Source organism: Hibiscus syriacus, unplaced genomic scaffold (genome assembly GCF_006381635.1).
Source record: "Hibiscus syriacus cultivar Baekdansim isolate YM2019G1 unplaced genomic scaffold, ASM638163v2 tig00109924_pilon, whole genome shotgun sequence".
NCBI lineage: Eukaryota > Viridiplantae > Streptophyta > Magnoliopsida > Malvales > Malvaceae > Hibiscus > Hibiscus syriacus.
The window spans coordinates 168,658-180,905 of NW_024062530.1; the positions used below are offsets into that span (position 1 = coordinate 168,658).

The 12,248-nt window shown below is 37.8% G+C and overlaps 3 protein-coding genes and 1 pseudogene across 3 annotated transcripts; 3 read left to right on the forward strand and 1 right to left on the reverse strand.

Moving 5' to 3' along the window:
- The first annotated feature begins 415 nt into the window (after positions 1-415).
- Positions 416-3,003, forward strand: LOC120210453 (WD repeat-containing protein 53). The gene is made up of 10 exons (XM_039209170.1): positions 416-540; positions 636-732; positions 826-887; positions 961-1,023; positions 1,133-1,192; positions 1,338-1,394; positions 1,639-1,681; positions 1,855-1,932; positions 2,137-2,609; positions 2,684-3,003. The coding sequence occupies exons 1-10, from the start codon at positions 445-447 to the stop codon at positions 2,771-2,773; spliced, it is 1,119 nt and encodes a 372-aa protein (XP_039065101.1). The 5' UTR covers positions 416-444; the 3' UTR covers positions 2,774-3,003.
- Positions 2,807-6,324, forward strand: LOC120210408 (annotated as a pseudogene).
- A 1,276-nt stretch (positions 6,325-7,600) lies between these two features.
- LOC120210452 (receptor-like protein 51) lies at positions 7,601-8,934 on the forward strand. Its single transcript, XM_039209169.1, has one exon. It carries the CDS (start codon positions 7,661-7,663, stop codon positions 8,891-8,893), a length of 1,233 nt encoding a protein of 410 aa, XP_039065100.1. The 5' UTR covers positions 7,601-7,660; the 3' UTR covers positions 8,894-8,934.
- A 1,281-nt stretch (positions 8,935-10,215) lies between these two features.
- LOC120210409 (60S ribosomal protein L11-like) lies at positions 10,216-12,053 on the reverse strand. The gene is made up of 4 exons (XM_039209143.1): positions 11,951-12,053; positions 11,595-11,660; positions 11,300-11,495; positions 10,216-10,559 (listed from the first exon to the last, which is right to left on the reverse strand). Exons 1-4 carry the CDS (start codon positions 12,051-12,053, stop codon positions 10,319-10,321), a joined length of 606 nt encoding a protein of 201 aa, XP_039065074.1. The 3' UTR covers positions 10,216-10,318.
- Between the last annotated feature and the right edge of the window lie 195 nt (positions 12,054-12,248).

The window sequence follows — 12,248 nt, forward strand, 5'->3', positions numbered from 1 at the left end:
TCACTAATAATTAGTTGGTCTAGTGAGATGAGGATGAGGTATTAGGTCCCTCAAAAATTCAAATCATTCAAAATAACTATTTGAAATGTTAACGACATCGTTTAACGTTAGGCGTGAAGGACATAAATGATATTATACCGATATTTTGAGAACTCATTTAGAATAATTTGAATTTTAAGGACTGGTTTGAATCCAAATCATACTTTTGGAATGTTTGTCGAAATTAACCCTCAAATTCTCTAAAGCTGCAATTTGGGAACTGTGTTTGACATGGGCTGAATGCATAAGCCCAATTCAGCTTGACAATGGCCCATTAAGCAACTATTGTCCATGGCTAATCTAACTGCCCTGAAAAACAACCGCCAAAGCCACCGCCCATTAGAAAAGCTAACAAAAGAGAAAAGAAACCGGTGAGGCAAAGTCCAAGGCGGAGGCGCGTCGCAAATGACGGAGACGAGACGATTGAGAGGTCACACGGACACCGCCACGTGCTGTATCGCCTCACGTGACAGGCCCGGCCTTGTCGCCACTTCCGCCGAAGTAAAACCTTGCTCTTTTCTTTCTCCGTCCAATTTTAATTTTAACTGAAGCTTATATTTGTTTTTCATGATATTCAAAATTTGAATTTAAATTAGGATGGCTGCGTTTGTTTGTTTGATATGCGATGCAAAGATGTGAAATTTGTCATGGATGCTTGCAACGAACCGATTTCATCCCTTTGCTTCAACTCGGGTAAATTTCTATCATTTTTTAGTTTTTATTTCAATTTCAAATTAATTTTTGTTTGAATTACTTATTATTATTGAATTTCGGCATCGAATGCAGGAAATGAGAATATCATCTATGTTTCTGCTGGAAATGATGTCAAGTGCTTTGATGTGCATATGGTAATTCATCTTCATTTTGACTGTTTTTGCTTTGGTTGCAATTAAAATTTGCTTAAGCATTGTTCGTTTATAGTTAGCAGATAACTCGTGGAAGCCTTTGGAGAGATATAACTATAATAAAGAAGAGATAAATCAGGTGGAAATTCTTTTGGAAATGAACTTTTAGAATGCTTTAGTTTATGATTTTGAAAATTTATTATTTATACATATATTATATATATATATTTATAATTATGCTTATGCAGGTTACTTGTAATTCCAAATCATCTTTCCTTGCTGCTGCCGATGATGGTGGTGAGATTAAGGTATTCGATTTTATTTAGTTTAGTCATCTACAATATGCTAGTAAATATAAATTATCATTCAAATGAAGAATTTATTTGTCGATTTATGCAATTGATAATGGCATTTTTTTAACATTTTAACCTTGTATGGTAATATATGTTGCAGATCATAGACATTCGCCAGAAACGTATTTCCAAGACCTTGAGATCTGGACATACAAGCGTATCCTTGCTCTTTAAGCCATTTGCTTTGTCTTATTGTCCTTCAGCATAGCATGAATGTCCCTGTGGTTTATTAACTGAAATTCCTGGCTCTATATCTCGTTTCTTGATATCTTTGTTCTCAAAAGCTGTTATATGTTTCATTTTTTTGTTAAATTGATGTGTATTTGGATTCTGGAATGTTTTATTTCGAACCCCCTTTTTCAGCGAGTCTTCTTTCGTGTTCTCACCTTAACTCATCACAGATCTGCAGCAGTGTCCAATTCATTCCTTGGAGACCTTGGGAAGGTATGTCTAAGGTTTTATGGTACTCTTTTAAATCTCTCTCCAACTAAATTTTTGTGTAATATACGTAAACTTTAATGCTAAGTTTACTGGTAGAGAGTTTTTCTTAGCTCTCCATTACAGTTATTCTATTTGAAGAGGGTTGATAATATTATTATTTTATTTTAATTTGGCAGTCATTACTGGCGGTCTTGATTCAAAGCTTATCACATGGGACTTCTCAAAAGGGCGCCCACTCAAAATTGTGGATTTTGGTATGCATGTCTTGAACTCTTAGTTTCATTGATTTAAGGAGCGTATTCAAATATTATGTCATATTCACTTTTTTATAATATCATGGACAATAAACTTAAGGTGACCAATCATTGTTGATTTAATCTTCCTTATGATTCTTCTAATCAAGTATAAGGTCGGTACATTTCTGATTAATTTATTTGATTTTGTCGCGTTTACTGCAGGCTTGCCTGACATGAGGAGTGGTAGTAATGCTGGACAATGTTTAAATCCAGCTTTTGTTCACTCAATAAAAGTTCCAGATGTTGATATGTTGGACAAATTAGGCAAATTATGTGTTGTGGCTAGGGGTGATGGTGTTATTGATGTGATTGATATGGAATCAGAACTTACAGCCATGAAGCCAAAAAGTTCATCGAAATCCCATAAAGGAACTCGGTCTGTGTCCAAAGGCAGTGATGGTGGAGTTCCAGATGATAATGGAAATAAATGGTTGCATTTAGATTACTCTTTAGGTGGTCATACTGCCGCGGTGTCTTGTGTGGCATTTTCGTTGTTTGGAGAGAGGGGGAGGTTTCTAGTATCAGGCGGAAATGATAAGTTGGTCAAAGTATGGGATTGCTCTAAGTGTCTTGATTCGTGGCAGATTGGAGATAACAATGAGCTTCTACATTTGAACATCAATTTAAGCAAAAAGGTAAAGCTTGTTGCTTCTTGTATCGTATTCCATTTCTCTTCGAAGCTCTTGTCTTTAACATAGTTCTTTGTCAGGTTAATTGGCTATGTACAACTCCAGCGGAATCAGACAACCTTGTCATCTGTGACACAACCAAAGTAGTGAAGGTCTACACCATTTCCTAAATCAAAGCTGCAGTTTATTACTATTTCTGGAGAATGTCGTTGCTAAAGATCAACTCGGTATAGACATCACCAATCAATCAAGATAGGCTTGCTCCACCGGCGCTTCATTAGCTACACCTCCGATTCAGAGCACTAGGAAATTAGCTAAGCTTGTAGTAGTTGGTTCTAATGAGTGTATCTTTGTTGAAGAAAATAGAATGAGACAAATATAAGTAATGCACCATGGTAATGAGGTTAAATAACCAAATGAGTTTAATCATTTAATCATTTTGCTTAGTCTTAAAGGGTTTATTTATTTATCTATTTATTTATTATTATTTGAACATGACTTTTCTGATATAAAAATAACTCCTCAACAAGGCCAGGGATCGAATATGCAAATCTTGGGTGGCCAAATCAATGTCAGCTATGACAATCTGGTCTGGCCTAATTTTGGTACATGTTTGGTTTGGTGTCACACATCTTCCATTTCTGACCGATTGTCTTAAACTTTTTCTTTCCTTTAAGATTAATTTCACTAAAGGTCCCTAAACTATAGGTAAAAAATGATATCTAAACTTTAAAACATTATAATTGAATCATCAAACTGAAGTATCGGTCTACGCATCTTTTTTAATATTATAAATGACGATTTGGATATGACGTCATTAGAAAGAAACATCATATCCAAGTCGACAGCTAGATCGCCAGAAGGGAACTTTAGATTGAATATTCAATTAGAATGTTTAGAAATTCAGGGGCCAATTTAGAATTTCAACAATAATTTTAGGATGCCTAGTGCAATTAACCCTTTGTTGATCATACTTATCTTAATTGGTTAGATTGTAAATCCAGTTGAATAATACTTATTTACTTCTCAATCCAATTCATGATATTTTCTTACATGTGTTGAATTCTCCAAATCCAGGAGACGGTTAATAATGCATATTATGTATGGTAAGTATTTAACTAAAAAGTAGATTAATGATAAGATTCTATTTAGTGCAGCGTTTGTATTTTATGGTAAGTCTTACTAATATGTTACATTTGGATTTGCAGTGCACCGGATGCATCCCTGCCCCTCTCGACTATAATTCCAATTCCGACAAGTAGACTTGCGCCATACCGAACTGTGATTGTTATGCGATTGATCATTCTCAGTCTTTTCTTCCATTATCGAGTAACCAATCCTATCGATAGTGCTTTTGCCCTATGGCTCACTTCAGCCATATGTGAAATCTGGTTTGCCTTTTCATGGGTGTTGGATCAGTTCCCTAAGTGGTATCCTATTAACAGGGAAACATACATTGACAGGCTATCTGCAAGGTACAAATCTGTGAATCAAATATGTTCAGACATATCATTAATGATGCTAATAACATGAGTTATCTTACTTCAGCTAATTCAGTATCCTAACTATGTAATATACAGTTTGTTACTAAGCTTGTTGTATCAATTACTAGTGAAATATGTATCTGAGATGATTTTTTTTCGGGGACCATGACAGATGTGAAAGAGAAGGCGAATCTTCTGAACTTGCTGCAGTGGACTTCTTTGTGAGTATAGTGGATCCATTGAAAGAACCTCCGTTGATCACTGCCAATACCGTGCTTTCCATCCTTGCCCTGGACTACCCTGTAGATAAGGTCTCTTGTTATGTATCCGACAATGGTGCCGCAATGCTGTCATTTGAACTCTTGTTGAAACGGCTGACTTTGCAAGAAAGTGGGTTCCATTCTGCAAAAGGTTCTCCATTGAACCACGGGCACCGGAGTTTCACTTCTCACAGAAGATTGATTACTTAAAGGACAAGGTGCAACCCTCTTTCGTAAAAGAACGTAGAGCAATGAAATTAAGTTCCTCAAGCTTTCTTTTGCTACATTTGTTGAATATATGGAGCACTTTGATATTAGAAGTTATAGGGACAAATACAATTTATTATTAGCAATACATCCTTTCTATTCGATTGCAGAGAGATTATAAGGAGTTCAAAATACGAATTAATGCCTTAGTTGCCAAGGCTCAGAAAACACCCGAAGAAGGATGGACAATGCTAGACGGAACTCCTTGGCCGGGAAATAATACGCGTGACCACCCTGGCATGATTCAGGTGTTCCTTGGATATAGCAGTGCCCTTGACGTCGAAGGAAATGAACTTCCCCGACTAATTTGTGTCTCTAGAGAGAAGACACCGGGTTACCAACACCACAAAAAAGCTGGCGCTGAAAATGCTTTGGCGCGTAATACTTGTTATAATGCAGACTATGATGAGCATGAAAGATCAATGCTGATCTCTCAGACAAGCTTCGAGAAAACTTTCGGTTTATCTTCGGTCTTCATTGAATCTACACTAATGGAGAATGGAGGAGTGGCTGAATCTGTCAACCCTTCGACACTAATCAAGGAAGCAATTCATGTCATTAGCTGCGGTTATGAAGAGAATATTGCATGGGGGAAAGAGGTTGGAATTTTTTAACATGAAACTTAAAAATGCTCTAAGCACCATTTCAACTTTAATCTCCTTTGCTTAAGATCTATATAATTGTTCAGATTGGATGGATATACGGTTCGGTCACTGAGGATATCTTAACTGGTTTTAAAATGCACTGCCCAGGATGGAGTTCGATTTATTGCATGCCCTTAAGGCCAGCATTCAAAGGATCTGCACCAATCAATCTGTCTGATCGGTTGCACCAGGTTCTTCGATGGGCTCTTGGATAGGTCGAAATTTTCCTAAGCAGGCATTGCCCTCTGTTGTATGGCTTAGGAGGCGGTCGTCTTAAATGGCTAGCATATATCAACACCATTGTCTATCCTTTCACATCCCTTCCTCTCATTACCTATTGTTCTCTGCCAGCAATCTGTCTTCTCTCCGGAAAATTTATCATACCGACGTTAATGATTGCTACTAATTCATGTGTTCTTGTTTAGTTTTCAAGATCAGATGAGCTTACATTGCTTCACATCGTTTAATATGATGATCAGCTTTCAAACCTAGCAAGGGTTCTCTTTCTTGGCCTTTTCCTTTCAATCATCGTGACTGCTGTGCTCGAGCTCCGATGATGCGGTGTTAGCATCGAGGACCTATGGCGTAACGAGCAGTTTTGGGTCATCGGAGGTGTTTCAGCCCATCTCTTTGCAGTCTTCCAAGGTATCTGAAGATGCTGGCAGGTATTGACACCAACTTCACTGTCACCGCCAAAGCAGCTGATGATGCAGAGTTTGTTGAGCTCTACATTGTGAAATGGACAACACTTTTGATCCCCCCGACGACACTTCTGATCGTCAACATGGTCGGTGTCGTAGCCGGGTTCTCCGACGCACTCAACAAAGGGTACGAAGCTTGGGGGTCACTCTTTGGCAAAGTGTTCTTTTCATTCTGGGTCATCCTCCATCTTTATCCATTCCTCAAAGGTCTCATGGGCAGACAAAACAGGACACCAACAATCGTTGTTCTTTGGTCAGTGCTGTTGGCTTCAGTGTTCTCTCTTGTTTGGGTCCGGATCAATCCGTTTGTCAACACCGCCGGCAGCACCACCGCGACGTCGAGCTGCATTTCCATTGATTGCTGATGATATGTTATTTTCTCAAAAGTGAACATGTAAGTGGACTGAAAATGTGTATGGTCTAAGTTCTGAACAAGTTTGTATGCAAGTGCTATGAGCTACTTTCCATTGAAATTGCTTGAAATGAACTGTTTTAGTCTGTAGATTATGCCTGTTCTAATTTTCATTCAATCTTCCATTGAAAAATGGCACATTCATAGGAGTAAACCCTAAGCATGGATGAAGAAACAACAATTGTATATGGAAATTTTAAATTATCATATATTTTAAATATTTAAAAGTTTATTCTACTTAATAAAAAATTATGCATTTGTTCCACTTAATATAAAATCATACATTCGTCTCTAACTCTAAATATTCGGATACATACGGCAACGAAACCAAGATCCTAAACCCACACATGATTAAGAATGCGTGGGAAGTTGCATCAAATTCAAGTGTAAATATCAAGAAAGGAATCATGATAACACCTGGATTTCTAAAGTAGCAAAACAAAAGCTTGTAGTCTTAATATTGCTTTGTCGGTTTTTATAATTAATGATTAATTATCGTAATTATATAATTTTATTGATTATATTCTAAGTTATCAGTGAAAAAAAAAACATTTGTTGCCATGAATGAAGTTCCTTGTAATAAATAAGTCCTTGCAGGGTAACCAAGGGTCCATATTATTTTTTCTAATGTTTTCCTTGTAATTTAGAAAAGGCTGGACCAAGTCGAAAAATTACCACTTCGGTAGTGGTGATGAAGAAAGAGGAATCTGGAAGCCACGTAAATCCAGCTTACAAATGTATATTGGGATAAAGCAACTTTTGTCCCTTAATTTGACATTTATTTCCAATTTGATCCTTAAGTTCTTTTTAGTTCATATAATCACTAAACCTGACAACCTTTTTTTCATTTCAACCCCTTTTTATGATGTAACACACTGAAAATGTAATACTCGTCCAGTATCATATCATTTACAAGATCAAAAATAAGAAAAAGGTGGTTAGACTCGGGGTCTAATATGAAAGAGTTTAGAGGCTAAATTAAAGAAAATTATCGAATTTTAGGGACTATAAACTGATTTACCCCAGATATAATATATATGCTTTTTTAACCGACAAGCTTTTAAATTTGGTATTTGAAAATTATTTAATTTAATTTTCGTTATTACCTACGTGGAAACAGTTTAAAAATTATTACTTTGACCCTTGTTGTTTGTTTGTCGTACAGCCATGAATAACATAAAATCTCGTATTAGTTATAAAAAATTATTACTCCCCCACCTTTTTGTTGTCTTCCTCTCCACTTAACTTCCCAAGTTCCAAAATCACTGAAAACTCACACGCTTCCGACCATGAAACCACCACCATTCTTCCTCCTCCTCCTCCACCTCGCTGTATCCGCCGTCGCTGCCACCACCGAAACACCTTCTTCCTCCTCATCATCTACTCTAGACCCCAAACAAATAGAAGCACTCGAGTCCCTCAACTTTCCCACCGCAAGAGACCCTTGCATTCAACCTTCGCCTCACAACGCTACCGTATGCGACAGCTCCAAGCCCTTCCGCCACCTTGTTTCCCTCCACCTCTCCAACTGCTCCGCCGATCTTTCCCTCTCCTTCACAGCTCTCAAGTCCCTCTCTTCTCTTCATTCGCTTTCCTTCACTAACTGTCACTCTTCCCCTATCCGTTTCCCTTCCGATATCTCCCTTTCCCTCACTTCTTTCTCTTGCATTCGCTCCCTCCGCCGCCTCACGGGCGTCTGGCTCTCGCGTTTCGTTAACCTCACCGATCTCACAGTTTCTTTCACTCCGGTTAACACCACTGGCCTTTATGTGATCCTTGGGAATATGCACAAGTTGAAGACTTTAACCATTTCTCATGCTAATCTCACCGGTTCACTTCCGAGACACCTGCGTCAGAATCTGACCCATGTTGATTTATCTGATAACAAGCTCAAAGGGAACATACCAACTTCCATTACCCTTCTTGAAGATCTTGAGTACCTGAACCTTTCTTCAAATGGCCTAAATGGGGTGATTCCAACTGAGTTCGGTGACTTGATATCATTAAAGAATCTATCTTTGGCTTCCAATTCATTTTCCGGGTCAATCCCAGATTCTGTATCATCTATAACAGGCTTGGTTCATGTTGATCTGAGTAATAACCAGTTCAATGGTACTGTCCCAAGGTTTTTCTCAGAGTTGAAAGCCTTGAAAGTGTTGAAACTAGAGAACAATGAGCTTCATGGGGTTTTGCCTTTCAATGCTAGTTTCATAAAGAAACTAAATGTTTTCAAGGTTGGTGGGAATAGCAATTTGTGTTACAATCATTCTGTTCTGTCATCAAAATTGAAGCTTGGGATTGCTCCTTGTGATAAGCATGGATTGCCAATGTCACCTCCTCCGTCTAAGGAGTCTAGTGATGGTGATTCTTCAGATTATGAGGATGATAGTGCAGATGACACAAGTGAAAAGAAGGATCAACATCATGGGCCAAATAAGGTTGTTCTTGGTGTTGCAATTGGCCTTTCTTCAATAGTTTTCCTTATTGTTTTCTTAATTCTTCTCTCAAAATGGTGTGGTTGAACAAAACAGTAATTTTGATTCTTGGTTAGATTTTTGGAGTCGGGGGGGGGGGGGATAATTGGTTATTAGAGTTTCCATTTATTTATTATTGAAATTTGATACGCTTGATTTATATGATAAATGGAGGAAAAATATATCTATAGGTGGGATTTTGAGAGAAGAACTAGTGTGCTGTTCTTGTTTTGCTGATACTTTTGGTCATTTAATGGTTAAAACACAATGATTTATGTGTTATTGTTTTGGCCTGAAAAGTTCTGTATTCAACACCATTTTGGTGATTTTATCCTCTCTGGGGTCATTCATTGTGCTTTGCTATGATTCAGTTTGTTATCCAAACTGTGTTATTTAACATTAATCTAAACTTTACATGATCTCTTGTTTAAATCGAGTTCGTTTTAGAACATGTTAGTAGACTAAACGTTTTCAGGCTAATGATATTGGTGCATATAATGACTTGTGAATGTGCCCCACTGGAGTTTACAAGATTGTTGTTTCCTTCATATCGTGCCGATCGGAAGGGTAACGACGTCTTTAGTATGTCGGCATACCTGCCGGACGATCTTTTCTCCATCACTATGAACTTGGAGGTAATTATTAAAGCCAAGTCGTGGGTGTTGGTGAATGAAGTTGTATATGTTAGACTATTGAGATAAAAATAGTTTTGATGGTTGGACCCATGTTTCTGTTTAACTGTGTACTGCTCTCAGGTACCAATGAAATTTGAAGTTTCGTGGTTCTTATTACATACTCAAAAATGGACCACACCATGTGGATGGATGGGCAGGGTGCCCATCCTGCCCATCGAACATGGCCAGGTTGCTGTTATCTTTCCATTTACTAGTAAGTTTAACATTGTACTTCCAAGTAAATTCTCTAATACGATCGATACAATATCGATATTTTGATATTAGCTAAGAGTACATGATATCCGGCATTTTCCGCTTCTAGCTCGAAGACTCGTTCTGCAACATTCTCGGCCAACTCAGCATCATGGTAAATCCTGCAACCACTTTGAGCAGAGATGGTGCAATAGGCAATCATTCAATGAATTCATATGCCTACGACAGATCTACCATGCAGGCATAGTGTTCCAACTTGGGTTGAATGTTGAAATCATTTTTTCATTATGTTATGGATAAAGTCCTGAAGATAGTTCTTATGCTTATCGAATTGTACAGAATTAGTCCTCGATTTTTATTTGGTCAATTATGGCGGTTTTTACCTTCTTCCATTGAATGATCTGCAAATTATTCTCGGCATTTGATTAGAAGTTTGTAATCGGAAGAGACGAAACATAGAAAGTTACAGAAAATCTAATTTCATTGACATTTCAAAACGGTTACCCTCAAAAAGAGTTCCAATAAAAAAGGAGAAACTAAAGCTTCAAGGGTTGAAAGGATAACTAGTACACAAAGTAGTCGAAATTCAAGTATCCAGAAACAATTCGACTGAGCTCGTGATTGCTATACCTAAGCTCCAATGTTCTGACTTGTTGAGGATGACACCTTCATATTTGACCTGGAACCACTTCATGGAATCCTCCTTAGTAACTCTGTGCTGAATACCGACACGTGACTTGCATCTATGGCGACGACCAACACGGTAACCAACTAATTCTAGAACAACGTAAAAGTCCATGCCATAGATACCAGTTGAAGGATCGTACCTAGAAAGACAACAACAGTTGTAATTTATGCCTGTATGAAGTTCATAACATCAAACGTCAACTTTGGCTACTTATAAAATCAAGCTGCCAACAACTACTTCAAGTTACTTGGACTTAGATGTGAGTTCCGGGTATAAATATGTATCAGATGCAGGTATGCGTAATTTTCCAAAGGTTCTCCAAGTATTTGGAGGATTCCCTATACATCATATCTCCATATCCATGTGTCGCCTGTTGGACAACATCTCGGACAACGATACTTCAACAAAACGTTAGCAGTGTATTGCATACACAAACCTTTTAAGAAGAAGAATCAATGGGGTTATAGCTAGTTTCAAGCCCCATACTATAGTCTACCCGCTCATCCCAGTTAAACTTGCATCACAACCATATCAAATTATCACTGAAAGAAGAATCGGCGAAGCAGCTCCATTCTTCCCAACACTAAACTTAAATAAAAAGCACTGCAGGATATAAACAAGTGCACTGGATTCAATCATATCGCATCATCCTAGAAAGACTAATAAAAGGCATTGCAGGATATAAAGATGCGCGTTGCCATTCAAGTAGTTCCAGTATTTTAATCATGAACTTTTAACGAATCAAAGACCTGAACCTATCAAATATTGCAAACTTAGTTCAAATTATGCAAATTCTCATCAAACTAGAATTAAGCAACAAGCATCCATAATGCACTAACAACATAAAACATCAAATTTATCAAATTTAAAAAGACATACTTGATGCCAAGATCAATGTGTTCCTGGATACCGAATCCGAAGCAGCCCGTGTCACTGAAATTCCTCCTCAAAAGCTCATACTCCTTCACCTTCAAACCACTCTCTAAAAGCTGCATAGCCTTCTCTCCCCTTACAGAAACGTAGCAAGCAATCGGATCATTGCGTCTGATTCCGAAAGATCTCACAGTGTATCTAGCTGCTCACACCAACCCCACATTTTTATTCCCATTAACAACACAATCCAACAAAAAAAAACTAAAACAGAGCATTGGTATCAGAATTTAAGAACTTTTACCCTTAAGAGAACACAGGTGTTTGACCACTGAGTTGCTCCAAGACCTAAAATGTGCATTGGATTTACCTAATATATTCAAGTAAAAGAATTGGGTGGAGAACATTAATGGGTTTTTGACTCCGTATGCGGGGGGATACCTTAGCGGCACGGGTGAGAAGATCGCCGCTTTCACCGACGGAGATGTTGAGGACAAGTTTTTGAACTTTAATCTCCCTCATTGGGTTCGAAAGCTTCTTCTCCGACGCCTTTCATGGTCAACAAAAAGAGGAAAAAAAAAGTTTATGATACACGTGTTAACAAAGAAGAAAATATGTTGAAATGCAAGCAATGAAATGAAGACAAAATAGAGAGCTAACCATGGGGAAATTTCATTGACTGATAAAGAGGCAGCTGGGACAAACTCCTCGGTCTAGCCCTAGGGTCTGATGTATGGGGTGTAAAGTTGCGTTGTTTGTTCATGTACGAGTGCCAAGTTGCTTCCTTTGAGCTTTTGGGCTAAAGAAAGAAAAGAGATAAGCTCATGACATAATAGGAATGATAACGGGTCGAGATAAAATGGGCCAGATTTTTAATCATAATTTTGATCTGAAATTTTAGTCCTTATCAATTCTGATTTCAATATGTAGACTAATGGAAGAACCTAATCGATTCTGA

Coding starts and splice junctions, on each gene's coding strand:
- LOC120210453 (XM_039209170.1), top strand. CDS start 445: ATGACGGAGACGAGACGATTGAGAGGTCACACGGACACCGCCACGTGC. Junction 1,395..1,638: donor TGAGATCTGGACATACAAGC/GTATCCTTGCTC, acceptor AACTCATCACAG/ATCTGCAGCAGTGTCCAATT. Junction 1,682..1,854: donor TCCTTGGAGACCTTGGGAAG/GTATGTCTAAGG, acceptor TTAATTTGGCAG/TCATTACTGGCGGTCTTGAT.
- LOC120210452 (XM_039209169.1), top strand. CDS start 7,661: ATGAAACCACCACCATTCTTCCTCCTCCTCCTCCACCTCGCTGTATCC.
- LOC120210409 (XM_039209143.1), bottom strand. CDS start 12,053: ATGAACAAACAACGCAACTTTACACCCCATACATCAGACCCTAGGGCT. Junction 11,661..11,950: donor GTCAATGAAATTTCCCCATG/GTTAGCTCTCTA, acceptor TGAATATATTAG/GTAAATCCAATGCACATTTT. Junction 10,560..11,299: donor CACATTGATCTTGGCATCAA/GTATGTCTTTTT, acceptor TTGTCTTTCTAG/GTACGATCCTTCAACTGGTA.